The sequence below is a fragment of the Epinephelus fuscoguttatus genome, linkage group LG16, assembly GCF_011397635.1.
Source record: "Epinephelus fuscoguttatus linkage group LG16, E.fuscoguttatus.final_Chr_v1".
Taxonomy (NCBI): Eukaryota; Metazoa; Chordata; class Actinopteri; order Perciformes; family Serranidae; genus Epinephelus; species Epinephelus fuscoguttatus.
The window spans coordinates 37,925,438-37,941,542 of record NC_064767.1 but is presented as its reverse complement, the minus strand read 5'-3'; the positions used below and the strand labels follow the sequence as shown (position 1 = coordinate 37,941,542).

General features: G+C 39.3%; 1 protein-coding gene across 1 annotated transcript in view; it reads right to left on the bottom strand.

Annotated features, from left to right (window-relative positions):
* The window catches only part of ctu2 (cytosolic thiouridylase subunit 2 homolog (S. pombe)), a 28,485-nt gene that overhangs the window by 329 nt on the left and 12,051 nt on the right, over positions 1 to 16,105 (bottom strand). Inside the window, exons 9-15 of the mRNA XM_049601220.1 lie at positions 15,055 to 15,186; positions 10,456 to 10,547; positions 9,941 to 10,035; positions 4,112 to 4,210; positions 3,394 to 3,496; positions 2,970 to 3,036; positions 109 to 167 (exon numbers count right to left, since the gene is read on the bottom strand). Coding sequence (XP_049457177.1) covers positions 109 to 167; positions 2,970 to 3,036; positions 3,394 to 3,496; positions 4,112 to 4,210; positions 9,941 to 10,035; positions 10,456 to 10,547; positions 15,055 to 15,186 — 647 coding nt within the window. The remainder of the gene's footprint in view (positions 1 to 108; positions 168 to 2,969; positions 3,037 to 3,393; positions 3,497 to 4,111; positions 4,211 to 9,940; positions 10,036 to 10,455; positions 10,548 to 15,054; positions 15,187 to 16,105) is intronic.

Genomic DNA, 16,105 nt, shown 5'->3' with positions numbered 1-16,105 from the left:
TGTCCTGAGAAAAGCACAGTTATATGTTTAATAACCAATCAGCAATAATGTAAAGTAGTACAGAGAATCAACAATGAAAACTGATGTTTTAAATCAAATTATCTCTACCTCCTGTGCCTCCGCTGAGCCTCTGACAGGATGTACTGTGGCAGACATTCCACTGAAGACTGTGATGGAAACAAAGACAAAGGGACAGGACAGAGGACAGCGTCAGGGGCAGTACAGCTAATGAAATGCCTTTACGTATGCTCTTATTTCACTGTGTCTTTGAAAAACACAAGACAACATACTATATGAGACGGAGCTTTTATTTTCAAATTTCTTTTATAAAACTCAGAAGCTTATAATCTGTAGATTTTGGATCAAGTGGTTAACAAAAAATACAGGGTTTAGATTGTGTTTGGATATCGGAAGATCCAGACAGTATGTTCCTGCACATGGGTTCACTCATCAGTAGGGCTGTTCCATATCATCTTGTTCATGATAATACCGGTATAATTTTTAATATGATATGAATAATTCATATCCAGATACTTGCAATATTTCGACTTGTTGACATATTGATGTCATGCTGTTACCCACGGCAGCAACAAGCATGGCTGAAAGGGAAATTACAACTGACACCGTGGTGGTTCCAAGATAAGGAGCAGATTTCAGTGGTGTGGAACAAACTGTGGCATCCTGAATGTTTTACGAATAGCCCCCGACTTCTCAGACTCTTTTATTGACTTAGTGCTTAGAGGGAACTCATTCAGCGGCTCCTCTGGCAGTGTCGTTAAGTGATTTTGTCATAAACCTTTGGTAATGTAAACCTAAACACTCATGGCTTGACAAAAAACTACATATATGTGAATGTGCAGTAGTTATGGTAGCATAACAGCCTGTCACAGGTTACAGTGTGATGATTAGAGGAGAAATGGCAGAGCATAAAGGTCCAGGTGGAAAAAGAAAACAACTCAGTCATTAAGGATTTTACTAAAAGAGAAGGAAATCACCTGTTTATTTATATATATATAAACTAAGCACAAAAAGTAAGGAACTTTGTGTTTGGTAGATTATTTCTTTGTTGCAACAATACTTCTTGGCAATAAATATTATACCATTGGAAAGCCCTTTTAAATGGTGCCACATTTGTAAGGAACATGCATTTGCGGGATGAGCAGCAGAGGTAAGTATGAGGGTTGCTCCCATGAAAAATTTGCCAAATCTTCTCTGCCTGTCCCAAACAGTTCTTTTTTGCTGTTGCTATTGACTCTTGTTTTAAGCTTCTGGTACTCCCAGGTGAACATGGGCCCTGCTACAGTGGTCAGTTGGTGTCTGCTCCAAGAATCGGCATGCCACGTTTGATTGATCTGGATAGGGCCCGTGCAATAGGACAACTTCAAGCTGTTGTTGCGCAAAAACCAAGTTGCGCCATTATTTGGAGTGAGCCCTAGTATCATCTGCAAACTGAAGGCCAAGTTCCATATGACGGGGTATGTCAGAGACAGGCCACAAAGTGGGCATCCGAAGAAGACGGCACCCAAAGAAGACCGTTTCCTCATACTGTCAGCACTTAAGAACCCTGGGCAGTCTTCTACAGATCTACAGTCAAAGTTTGCAGGACGATACCACACAATCCAGAAAGACTGCACACAGCCAATCTCCGGTCTCATAGGGCTGCCAGGAGGCCTGCCATGACTGCCCTTCACCATCAGGCCCATTTGCGCTGCTGTCGGCAACACGTGCACTGCCACCTGAACATGTGGAGGAACATCATGTTCAGCAATGTCCAGATTCTGCCTATGACAGTTGGATCATGGGGTCAAAGTGTGGAGGAGACGCAGACAGCACTTTGCTGATTGCTGCACCGATGGAGTAATATCTTTTGGTGGAGGGAGTGTGATGGTGTGGGGCGGCATCTCCCTCACTGGAAAAATGAGGCTTGTCATCATTGGAGGCAATCTCAATGCAGAGATATCGAGATGAAATTCAGCAACCAGTGGCAATCCCATTGCTCCACAGTCTGGGACCAAACTCTATCCTCTAAGATGACAATGCTCACCCCCACAGAGCGGGGGTTTATCAGAGACTACCACCAGAATTTGGGAGTGGAGAGGAAGGAATGGCCTGCCAGCAGTCCTGACCTCAACCCCATTGAACATTGGCTGACTCGTGACAAATGCTGGTTGAAGAATGGGATGCCATCCCACAGCAGTGTGTGACCAGGCCAGTGACCACCATGAGGAGGAGGTGCCAGGCTGTTGTGACTGTGTATGGTTCTTCCACACACTACTGAGGCTCCTGTTTGTTAGATGGATAAATTGTTAAATTGCCAATATGTCTTGTTTCTTCAGACTTCAATCATCCAATCCACCAAACAAGCGTCAGTAGCAAAAAAAAAAAAAAAAAAAGCTGTTTGGCATTGGCAGAGAAGATTTGGCAAATTTTTCATGGGGGCATCCCACAGACTCAGCTCTGCTGCTCATCCCACAAATGCATGTTCCTTACAAATGTGGCACCATTTAAAAGGGAAATAAACAGGCTTTCCAACGGTATAAGATTTATTGCCAAGAAACATTGTTACAACAAAGAAATAATCTACCAAACACAAATTTCCTTACTTTTTTGCTTAGTTTATATCCCAGGGTACATTTTTTGTATTTTTTCTGTTTAAATGTGTAATTTGTGGTAGATTTTATTTTGTTTAACTATAAATATTGTATACAGAATCTGAATCTCACTGTGAGTTACTGCTATTGTTAACAAACTCAAGTAATGAGGGATCATTTTTCTACTTTTTACTGAATATTTGAAGGCAAACTGTTGACATGTAAAACTGTATCACTTGTTTTGTTGCAATGCTATGTTCTTAAATTAATAATAATATTTTTTTTAAATAATTTGTCATAGCATCAAGAATATCATCATTGCAAAAATACCCCAAAATATCATATTATTTTAGGGCCATATCACCCACCCCTCCTCACCATGTCTTTGATGGTGAGCTGACAGCTGTAACACAACAGGCTCTTCAGATGGCTTGTCTCTGGTACCCTGTCATAAAACAACAACAAAGGTATCATATATCACGTATGTGGGAAGTAGGGGTGCTGAAGGTCCTATAAATGCATTTCAACTCATTACTGGGTACATGTGTAATACCCAAGAATTTGAGAGGGAGAGAGAGTAGGAGGAGGAGAAGAAGAGAGAGAGAGAGAGGATGAGAGAATGGGCAGGTTCATGTCTGGTGTATGAGACATCTGTATCATTAGTGTTGCATTTTTATAAACAAATCTGTCACCTTGAGCCCTTTTCCTACATTTTATCCCCCGAAATTCTTCACCCTTATTGATCCCTTATTTGATGACAACATGATGTTAATCAAGAGAAATAAAATCACTAAACAATTACCTGGCAGATGAACAGCAGCCTCCACCTTCTTTCCCACAATCCTCTCTTCCACCAGAGGAGCAACACTGTCCAGTGGCAGCAGTTGATTTTGGCTGCACTAAAGCTTTAGTAAAAAGACAGGAAACTGGTTTAAATGCCTATAGTCAATCCACACTGAAAACAATGTCCTTCCCTCACACGTTTCACAGATAAACTTCCATTTTATTAAATGTATCAGTCCACACTGACTGATTGTGACTTTTTGATTTTGTCACATTGTGTGAAGCATCATCTACATAGGCAGCTGTATAAATCACACAAATATCCTATTGTGTCTATGATATAAAATTAACTCTCTTTACATTTATAAGGCTCCCAGTCTGTGAGATTGCCTGTTTCAATACAGGCAGATTCCGCTCACTTGCTATGGTGGGCAGGGAACTAAAATCAATCAGTACATTAAAACACTGTTGGTTTCTTTCTTTGGTCCTTTCTCCCAACATGGAAACTATAATGTTTCAAACAAATTTCTGTCCACATACCAATACAGTGCTTAAGCATCTAAATCTTACTACATTTTGAACTGACAGGAAGCTTTAATGCTAACCTGTCTCACTGTGCTGCTGACATCTGATCATATTTCTTAATTGTCTCCATAACCTGTTGGAAAGGACCCCACATTAGCACACCATAGAGACACACTGGCTGCAGTCTGGAGGTGAATGGAAGTGTACAGTACCTTGGTTTTGCCTCTGGATCTCAGCAGTAGTAGCTCCTGGAGATTTAGTCTGGGAGAGTTGCTCTGAGATCAGTGTGGTCTTGAAGGCTGAAGCATTCTCTGAAAAAAAGTGAGAGAAAGACAAGAGAGAGACGCTTAGCTGTCATTAAGGACATTTTTCACATGGGATAAAGAATGCTTGTATCGGTTATATACTCAGGGTTCCCACACATTTTTACAAATGTCTTTTCAAAACTTTTCATTAACTTTTCCATTATATTTGACCCCATTTCCATGACTTTACTTAAAGGGAAATTTTGGTTTGTTTCAGCCCGTCTCCTATCGTCCTAAATTTGGTTCAAGTGACTAGTAACATACAGATAATAGTTAGCATGTTAGCCATAAGCCTAGATACAGCCGAAGCGACCTGTTAAAACGTAAGAAAATGGGCATCCCTTTAAGTGCAAAGTTAGTCCACTAAACAAGCTTTTTTCCACAAAGACCGCCTCATATCGTTAGGATAAATGTCAGAGAACATATAGAAAACGACATGTAAACGTGTTGTCTTACCTTACCGGTGTGCTGCCGTGTTTGTTTATCCCTCTAGCTCCTCCTAGATCCTAACGATATCCTAACGATATGAGGCGGTCTTTGTGGAAAAAAGCTTGTTTAGTGGACTAATCTTGCACTTGAAGGGATGCCTGTTCACTTACGTTTTAACAGGTCTGATGCTACGGCTGTATCTAGGCTAACGGCTAACATGCTAACTATTATCTGTATGTCACTAGTCACTTGAATCAAATTTAGGACGATAGGAGACGGGTTGAAATGAACCGAAATTTCCCTTTAAGTAGTTTAAAATGGATCTGCCAATATAGTGATATAGCTAAACATTTTTAACATGCACTTCCCTGGCATTTGCAGATAAGCACTTGCTAATTCTACTCACTCATTAGACATTCCTGCTGTCAACTTGCTACAAATACAGCAGTATTTGGATTATCATTCTGACATGTCTGTGTGTGTTTATTTCTTGTGAAACAACCATATTTATAGACATATCTAAAAATAATTTTGCAACCTGAGCGTTCACAATACCTTGATAAACCATGGTTGATCATCGTCACATGTCTTAAGGCTTCCCTCGTCCAAGTTGATCAGTAACCCAACACAGTGGCCAGACATCGATTATCCTGACAACTACACATTATGGATGTTTGAATCAGCAGGTATGGTTGGGCTCAGTGTTGTCTGTAAATAACCAACCTGTCAATAACCAAGTGTTTGATCTACAGGCTGAGATTTAGTTGGAGATGGAATGACTGTACTGCAGCAGCTTTCCACTCAAGCTAACATTAGCTATCCATCAGAAGAAACAGTAACCAGCATCATTTAGAGATGTAGATTGAGAGGTTGAGATGTTATTATGCTTTATTGGTCACACAGGGCAGCATCAGATTTTAAATTAGTAATACAAGAAACATATTTAGTGCAAGGTTAGACATGTTTTGGGATTTTTCTGAACTTATTTTAAACAATAGCCAAAACAATATATATTCAAAACATTTCCTAAACATTCAGTGTGTCTCAAATCACATACTTCTGTACTAAACACTTTCAAGTGCACTAAGTGAATTCAGTGCAGTGTACTACTGGCACTCTCAAAATGGTCCAGAGGTTGAGTGTGGAATGATGGACACTTTACATCCTCAACAGTCGGCATCTCTTTAATGTAGATGAAGCTCATCACAACCTTCTCAACTTTTGGCAGCTAGAGACAACAATGACCCTGTTAGCTATACGTGATTTTTGCACTATCTACCAATACTTTTGTTGAATAGAAGCCATCAGTAATGTTTGTTGGGTCTGTAAACTGGGATGTAAAGAAAGACAGGAAGGCTCTCAAACAAATCACGGACCACCATCACTTCACCCAGTTAATTGAACAGCCTACCAGGTTAACAAACCACTCTAGAACAAGAATAGACTTATTATTTACAACTTGCCCTGATAGAATCCCAAAAAACTACAACCTCTTGACTGGCCTCTCTGATCACAATGCCATCCTCTTCACGAGGAAGCTCACAAAACAACGACATCGCCCCTTCTCAAAACCTACAAATTCCACACCCCTTTACAATTTTATACCTAGGAACCAACAGCAAAATTTAGCTGCAGCTCTCCATAACTATAACTGGGCCGATGTCTTGTCTTGTGATAATGTAACCTCTGCTTGTCATCTGTTCAATGGCTCAGTCAAAGAGGTCATGGGGCACTTCACCTCTAGAGGGAGGCATAAGAAAAAAAGAAAACACTCACTACCATGGGTAAATGAGGACTGCAGGAGGCTGATGTGCAAGCGAGACGAAGCGTTAAAGCAATCACTAAAAACTGGCTTGACCACTGACCGAATAAAATTTACATCTTTGCGAAACAAAGTGACCCAGTCTCTGAGGAAGTCCAAAGCTGACTTCTTTTTGAAAATCATCGCAAATGCAAATGGTAACGGAAAATTGGTTTGGCAAACTATTAATAAATTAACAGGACAACACCTAAAATCAGATAATAAAAAACTAGAACTTATCATAAATAACAACTTAGTCAGGGAACCAATCAGCCTGGCAAACAGCTTCAACAATTTTTTTGTTGAATCTGTTAATCAGATTGCCGAACTGTTTTCCTCTCCTGATTGCACCAACAGCCCTCTGAACAGCAACAGTCCTGTCTTCACCATCACTGAATTAACTGACTATGATGTAGCCGATCTGATCTCTGGTCTTAAAAACAGTAATGCAAAGGATGCTTTTGGGCTTAGTACTACCTTCTTAAAACAACATAAAGACTCTCTGGTCCGCCCCATTACCCACCTTATCAACTTGTCCTTCAAACATGCATATGTCCCGGCAGTCTGGAAAGTGGCGGCAATAGCCCCAATCTTTAAGTCCGGGAATAAAACAGACGCATCAAACTATCGGCCAATAAGTATCTTGCCGATAGTATCCAAAGTAGCTGAGAAATGGGTTAACAAGCAATTAATAAAACATCTCAATCTGGGTGACACTCCATTGCACCCCATGCAATTCGGTTTCCGTACCCATCACTCAACTGAAACGGCCATATGCACGTTTTTAGAGACGGTTAAAAGTATGCTGGATTGTAATGCACTCGTGGGGGCTGTGTTCCTAGATCTAAAAAAAGCTTTTGACTCCGTGAATCATCAGGTCCTACTGTCCAGACTAACTCGGTTTAATTTTTCAGAACACGCTATGCACTGGTTTGCCTCATATTTATCTGAGAGGAAACAATACGTAACTGTTGATGGTGTCAAGTCAACCAGCCTAGAGTGCCGTATCGGGGTCCCACAGGGGTCAGTCCTTGGGCCGATTTTATTTTCTTTGTTTATTAATGACCTGCCTAATCAATACCAGAAGGTACACACCATAATGTATGCTGATGATGTAGTGATCCTCAGGGAGGCAAAAACAAGCTCCGAGGTCTTTAATTCCCTCACATGCGCCTTGACCTGTATTCAAGAATGGCTAATTAAATCTTGCCTCCTGCTGAACTCCAAAAAAATAGTCTGTATGACGTTGAGTAAGCGTCATCTAGAAATAACAAATTCAAACGTGTTACTAAATGGCGAGGAGCTCAGTTTAGTGAATGAATTCAGATACCTCGGAGTCACTCTTGATCCCTGTTTATCATTTAAAAAACATGTGAAAACTCTCTCTAAATCCTTTTCATCTTCAGTTTCATCTTCAAAATTTCAAGCAAATAAGAAACAACCTGACGGACACTGCAGCTCGGATGTTTTTATCCTCAGTGATCCTCTCACGCTTAGAGTACTGCCTCACAAGCTGGTCCTTCACTGGTGTAACAACACTTAAGGCAGCCGAGTCACTTTATAATAAAGCCCTGAAAATATTTGATAAAAAACCGTCAACATATCACACCTGTAATATTTTACACAAGTATGATCTGCTGAGTTTCAGTCACCTGGTTGATTTTAAACGAGCATGTCTGGTGTACAAAACACTACATGACCTGGCCCCTCCTCCACTGAAGGAATTCATAAAACGCTCAAACACTCAATCTGCAGCCAGGGTAACGAGAGCTGTAGTGAGAGGAGACTGTGCAGTCCCTTACAGGCGAACCACTTTTGGCCAGACAGTCCTGTCTGTCACAGGTGGGAAACTATGGAACAGCCTACCACTCACAGTCAGAGAGTGCCCCTCATATAACTCCTTCAAACTGGAGCTAAAAGATTGGATGTTATCAAACCAGACCTGTACACATTTTTAACAATCACTAGCTGAACTATTATCAACATAGCTAATTAATCATAAGCCAGGAGTCATAGTAATTATCTAACTATTAGTAGCAATTATTAGTATAGCTTTTTAGACATAATAACCAGGGCAAGAAATAAATATCACTAGCTGCAATTATTAGTAACATAGCTCCCATTAGATATAGAATATCGGTGATTATAACTCACTCATCTGTATACTCTTATTATCATCATAGCCTACTAGTATGTAATAGATAATAAGCTGAACGTATTTCCGGCCGGCTGAAACTCAGGACAGATGCACTTTGCACTTTACCGTGAAATACTGCTATTTGCACGTTATTTACACTGACTGCACCCTGTTATGGTTGTATTGAGGCACGTCGGCACTTTGTTGGATGTATTAACTAATGTAATGAATGCAATGACTTTTGTAATAATGATTATTTAATAATGGGATGATGTGTTTTTACTATGCTTATATTTTGTAATTTTAGGGAACATCTGCCAGGGGACAACAGATGGAAATTAGCCTATGGCTACAATCTGGCTTGTTTACGTCTTTGCACTCTGTATATGACGTTCATTAACTTGCACTGCCCCTTCAAATAAAAAAATAAATAAAAAAATAAAAAATAAAAATAATGATTTGGTACAACAATAATTTGAATGCTAACATTAGCATTCACTAACTAGCTAACTTGCTCCTAGCTATGGTGGCACATTTAATCAGCATTGACATTGTGGCGTAAGTTTGGTTTATGTGTGGGCAGAGATAGCAGGCAAATGTTTTCGATAAAGGTCTGTTTGCAATTCTCTGTTTAAAAATAAGATGAAGAAGAAGAAGAGGCGGTTGAAAAAAAGTTGTTATCACTTCCATTAAGTGCAAAATGGCAATTCATGATTTGAGACAACACTACCCTGTTGAAATTAGTCCACTACGAAAGAAGTACGTAGTATACATAGTATACTACACTGAAGTGTACTAGCAGAGGTATGCGATTAGAGCCACACTCATGTTAATTCTAAACCATTTCCAGACTAAAAAATAGGTTTTCTAATTTATAACTTTTTGAAGGATTTGATGACTGTGGGAACCCTTAGTACTGTATATCTATAAATGCTCACTACAGCTTGTTATGTATAGTACCGTTTCAAGGAACAAATGTGCAGTGATTTGATACCAATGGCACGCTGCCTAAAACCTTGTGACATCTGTGTCATTGTGTTGTGTGATCAAACTGACCATCCCAAGACACACTTGTGTAGTAATGATGCTGTTTAATCAGCATCTTGATATGCCACACCTATCAGGTGGATGGGTTATCTTTAAAAAGGAGAACTGATTCTTTTTCAGCACATTGACACAACTAAGTCTTTTGTGTGCATCAAAAAGTCTTAGATCTTAAATTTAAACTAATGAAAAATGAGTGCAAAATAAAAGTATTGCGTTTCTATTTTTGTTTCGTGTATGAACTCACTTATGAAGTTACTGCCAATATTTAATAAAGATAAAATTAACTAATTTCTTGCAGCTATCCATTTCACACAACGCTCACCAGCAGCAGTATCCAGGGTGCACATACACAGCAAACATCTGTCACAGTGGTTGGCTGTGGAGCTCTTACATGCTGTCTGCAGCTTCTCACTGGTCCTACAGGACACACAGCAGGCTATAAATGATGGTGTATGTGGAAAAAAACTATACTGATTTTATCTTGCTAATAGTTAGAAAAAGCAGGCTGCTCTCATTCCCCCAATCCCAAATGAATCCCTTACAGACTCGTTGACTCAAGCCCTAAGCCCTTACAGACCTAGGACCAATTCTATTTCAGCAGCATTCCATCAAGTTAAGAGCTAACCTGACGGAGAATTGGGACACCACTTCCCCTCACGTGAACACGCAAAACCAAGGGGAACAAGGGCTTAGGGGAAGAAATGGAATTGGTCCTAGGTCTGTAAGGGCTTAGGGCTTGAGTCAACGAGTCTGTAAGGGATCCCTTTTGGATTGGGGGATTAAGTACTTTCTGCCAAATACATGCTTACATACATTATATTTGTTCCTCTTACTGACCTGTAGATGGTGCTGACAGTAGAGGGGAAGTCTGCCTGCAGTTTAGTGACAAAGCTCTCTGTTAGACGCTGGATGCTGGCCTTGTCTGCTGTCTGCGGGACAAACACAAACACATACTGAACACAAGTTGACAAGTTTATGAAATCACAGAAGACTTGTTCATGTAATAACACGGACATAGTTACGTCTTTAAAGGGATAGTTCAGATTTTTTGAAGTGGGGCTATATGGAGTAATTATCCATAGTCAGTATATTACATACAGTAGATGTCATTTGGCACAACCCCAGTTTGGAGAAGCAGGCTGGAGTCCAACATGTAAACTTAGTAATCCACTGCTGTGGAGGGGTGAACAAAACAAAATGTTTTTTAACCACCTAAAAAGTCCCACCTATAAAAATCAATATCAGTTTAAGTGTGCTCTATAATTAGCTATAATTAGAATATTTTCACCGCTTTAACTTAATGTCAGGCAGTGATTTCCATCTTGAAAATGAAGTGGTTCTATCTCTCTCTTCAAAGCCAGACTCCATCGAGAAAAACTGTGAATTAACATTGCTGAACACAGGAGCTGCTGGTCTACCACTTTCTCGATCAGTTAGTTAGGTTGTGTTATTGTGTGACTTTTGCATTTTAAAGGGTTAGTTCAAATTCACCAAAGTTACACGAAAACACAAACAAACTAACTGATTGACGCAGCAGTAGACCAGCAGCTCTAATGCTCAGCAAGCTAAAATTAATGTTTTTATCAATGAAGTCTGGTCGCTTTGACGAGGGCATATATGGGAAACTGAAGTCATCAATGGTTTCCCCATCAGAATGGGCTATCTGATGGAAAGGTAAAGCGGTGAAAATACTACCAATATCATGTAGACTTAAATTTAAACTTTTAAGTGGGACTTTTTTGTTGCTGACCCTTCCACAGCAGTAAATTGACAGAGGTCTGGACCTCTGACGGAGGTCTGGTTATCCTCTGCGCTGCTAGCGCCATGGAGGATAACCATGGAGGATAATGCACCTGAGGTTGTAAAGCTGCACAGGGAATATGCTGAGGTGAAATCCGTGCTAAAAGAGAAGAAAATCCGGTTCCAAACCCCGTTCCCAGTAAAGATGAGAGCCTTTTACCCGGAGGGAACTGTGCTATATGGTTCGGTGGAGGAGGCAACTGACGACATGGCAAAGAGGGGATTCCTAGTGGTAGTCATCAAACACCCGGAGACTTTTTTGGAGCAGATCCGATGTTTAACGTGGCACACAGAGAGAAAAACGAGGGGCCAGGTGAATAAGGACCGGACCAGGGATGACAAGGAAAGACTCCAACCGTTCAGACGCCAACAGCAGAAATGACTGCAGAACACTAAGAGCCTGAATACGAACTGCGTGTGGCAATAGAGACAATGAAAACGGTCGGGTGTTTTACCTATGCTACTAAAAGAATGGACATTGGCCAGATGGCAAAGGAAGGGCCTTTCCCACCAACAGGTGAGAGAGGCCCCCCCCCTCGAAGCCCCCCTTTCATCCGGGCTTATTTAGGGTCATATCAGAGACCCCACAGTTGGAAGTCAACATATCTGTTTTCTATTTTTTCTTTGTTCAAATACAACTAAGGATTCTTTCTGCAGCTGTCGTTCTATATAGCTCTAATGTTTATGTAATGTTAGTTAATGTATTTTCAGAGAGTGTATTGATTGCACTTGGTTTTGCTATTTCAAAAACATACAACAGACAGTCAGAGTATGACTAGTGGCAAGGTAAAAGTAATTTCTTATAATGTAAATGATCTGATGAATCCAATTAAACACATTAAGATTCTAACCAAAATGAGGAAAGAATAAGCACAAATAGTGTACGTACAGGAAACCCACCTAGACTGTAAGGAACATGAGAAATTAAAAAGAATGGGTTTCACAAATGTTTTTTCCTCATCTTATAAATCTGGACGAAGGAGAAGAGTTGCTATCCTTCTATCAGGCAAACTACACTTTGAAAAAATATCTGAGATAAGTGATAAGGAGGGACAATTTATCTTAGTAAGAGGAACCCAACTACGTTGTTAAATGTGTATGCGCCACATGGAAGCTACATCCATCTCCTTAAGAAAATGGTTGATATGATGATATCACAGACAGTAGGCCTTCTAATCTGTGGGGGAGATCTAAAATATACACTTACAGCCAAAACTAGACACCTCTAATGGAAAAGCACAGAATACAAAGTCACTAATTAAGAAAATCAATACATTATTTGAGAAGGTTTAATCGATATATGGAGAGACTTACATCCTAATCAAAGGGATTATACTTATTACTCCTCATCCCACTCATTATACACCAGAACAGATTATTTTATAACATTCAGAAAAGACAAAGACAAAATAAACACTTATATATATTATATATATAAATATATAATAACACTTGGAACAATAGATTTAAGTGACCACGCAGCGTAGCTGAAATAGACAGTTTTTTGGACTCTTTGGAGTTACCAGTGTTAAATGAAGAACAGAATAAAATAATGATTGAGGACATAACAGAAAAGGAATTAAAAACTCAAATAAATCACCAGGATCAGATGGCTAAACAGCAGAATGGTATAAGGAGCTAAAAGAAGAGCTAATACCAGTGATGCTTCCTACACTGAATTGGGTCCTAGAGAAGGCACAAACACTGCCCAGTTGGAAAGAAGCAATAATATCTGCCATTCCAAAAGAAAATAAAAATAAATTGGAATGGGGGTCATATAGACCAATATCAGTCCTTAATATAGATTGTAGGCTGTTCACTTCCTTATCCTGGCTAGATGATTAGAAAAGTTTTTACCTAATTTGATACATAATGACCATTCAGGTTTTATCCGAGAGAGCCAAACGTAAGATAATATACGACAGACATTACAAATTATTAACCACATTCAAAAGAATAAAATAGCAGCAATGGTAATCAGTATTGATGTGGAAAAGGCATTCGATTCAGACTGAAGTGAGTGAATTGGAGCTTTCTTTATTGAGTTCTACATAGATTTGGCCTACATGAAACAATAATTAAAACAATACAGGCATTATATAATAAACCCACTGCGAGAATCAAAGTTAATGTCTGCTTATCAAACAGTTTTATTAAAGCACAAAAGGGAATCAAGGTAGCGTAGTGGATAGTGCCGGCGCCCCATGTACAGAGGCAATGCCTCGTTGCAGCGGTCGCGGGTTTGACTCTGGCTTGTGGCCATTTGCTGCATGTCACACATGTCATGAAGTATTGGATGACATGGTTTCATCAATGTTATCATAGCTTTTTGGTACACAGCGGCTACCGCCATACGCGTTTGAAAAAGTGATCTGTTTGAATGCAATATACGATTTCAACGTTAGATTGGAGAAATTCCTACACACTGTGGCTTTAAGTGGTGTACATATGATACACATTTTGCTCCAAATAAATTAGATACTAGATTCAAGGATTGGACATATAAAGGATTGAGGGCCTTACGTAAGATAATGAAGGAAGGTACACTACTTAGTTTTGAAAGGATTAGAGAGAAACATTCATTAGAAGCACAGGATTTTTATCGTTACTTGCAACATCTTGTCACTGACATTTTGTCAGTGACAAGATAAAATGTGTGGCAGAATTAACCAAACAGCTGTTAGACCTATTTGAAAGGGCATATGGTTCAAATAAAGATAGAGGTACTATTTTGGGTCTATATAAAGGCCTTATAAACATGAAAACACACTCAACCCCATATATTAAAACAAAACGGGAAATGGAGAGAGGAATAGATATAACCGAGGAAGAGTGGATAACAACATGGGCATATCAGTGGAAATGTAGCAGCTCACAGAGTTCGGCTGGAAAAGCCTGATAAGATACTTTATTAAACCCTACCAAAATTTCACTATGAAGGTAATTCCCCAGCTTGCTGGAGAAATTGTGGAAATACAAATGCAAATCATTGTCATGTTAGTAAAACTTATTGGAAGGGCATATAATGCAATACAAGAAATTTTTGGAAGTCACCTGCCTCTGAAAAGTGGAAAAAAAAAAAAAAATAAAAATTTGGGCTCATGCCCGAAAAATAGCCAAAGAGAGGCAAATATCTGTTTAGTATTTTGTTAGTGGCATGCAAAAGGGCCCTTACGAAAAAATGGCTTTCACAGGAGAGCCCAACTTTGAACATGTGGATAGACATCACAATTTGCAGGATGGAGAGAATGACAGCGGATGTGAATTGCACAAGGGACCTATTTGTTTCACGTTGGAAGAAATGGACTATATAATAATGCAGGCTGGACTTTGACTCTGCTGACCTTAGATAATACACTGCGAGTGTGTAGCAATAACCACATCTCACTCCCTATGTATTAATGTTCTTGTAATGTTTTTCTTTATTTGTGTGTGTTCTTAAAATCTCTTTAAGTCTGACACCCACCATTTTCTTTTTTCTTTTTTAAATGGTAATGGTATGGAATTATTGTTTGGAGGCTAATGTGCTTTTACAAGATGTGACTTGTGTTTATTAGCAAATTCTGTGTTTGATTGTGACATCAGTTTGTTGTGTCTGCGGTGTGCAGGCCCATTGTTACTGTGTCTTGATCTCACCTTAGTGTCCAGGCTCGGTATGAAAACAGAGAGCACATTGAACATTCGGTTGTAGTAGGCTATTTCTTTAGCGGAGTAGTCCCTCATTGGCCTCACTAATATGATGTCACCATACCTGGAGTCTGAGAAACCCTGTTAACACAAACACAATATCAACATTATTTGTTTAAGTTAGATTTTTACATCTAATATAAAAGAAAGCAGGGGTTCCCTAACTTCCCAAACAAAAAAAAAAACAAAAAAAACAAAAAAAAAAAACAGCTCCTGAATATATATCCTTACTTTTATTAATACAACAACAGCTACATTTGTATTTCAAATATTCAATAATTCCATTAGATTCAATATTGCTTGTTAGTTGGTCACTTTTTGTATGCTACCTCATACTTGCAAGTTTTACGTAGCTATGAGCTTGAGTGATTTTTTGCAACTGAGCTTTTGAAAGCTGGGCAGATTCCTTTTCAAAGACATAATTTTTGTGAGTTAGCACCATAGACTGTATAAATAATGGATGTAGCTACCATGACATCACCCATTGGTTTGTAGCCATCGCCATCTTGGGGTTTTTTGTTTTTTTTTTTTGGAGCCAGAAGTGACCATATTTGGGCAAGAGGCTAGAGCTGTGGAGGAGTGAGGGGTGGATCTGACTGAGAAACTGAGGACACGAGGACACTATTGACAGGCAGCCTGTTACTCAAAGCAGCCCACCCTTGATTATGCATAACTTTAAGCCTTAATAAAATGTAAACGGGTAAAAGATATGAAAAAAATCCACGCCCCCATACAGTTGGCAGAGTTGGGCTGTAAGGAGGGTTGATGATTTTGCTTGCCACTGATCGTTGTCATGTCATTTTGTTCTCAACAATTTATACAATGTACACCAGTAAAGATTTTCAACTTGAATAATTCCTTCATCAGGATTTGATGTGTGATTTAAGTGTTCCCTTAATTTTTTAGCAGTTTATTTACTGGATTTGCAGTGGACACTAGAGAAATAGACACAACAAAGGTCAAAAAAGAGCTAGAGAGAGAGAACGGTTTTAAGAAGAGG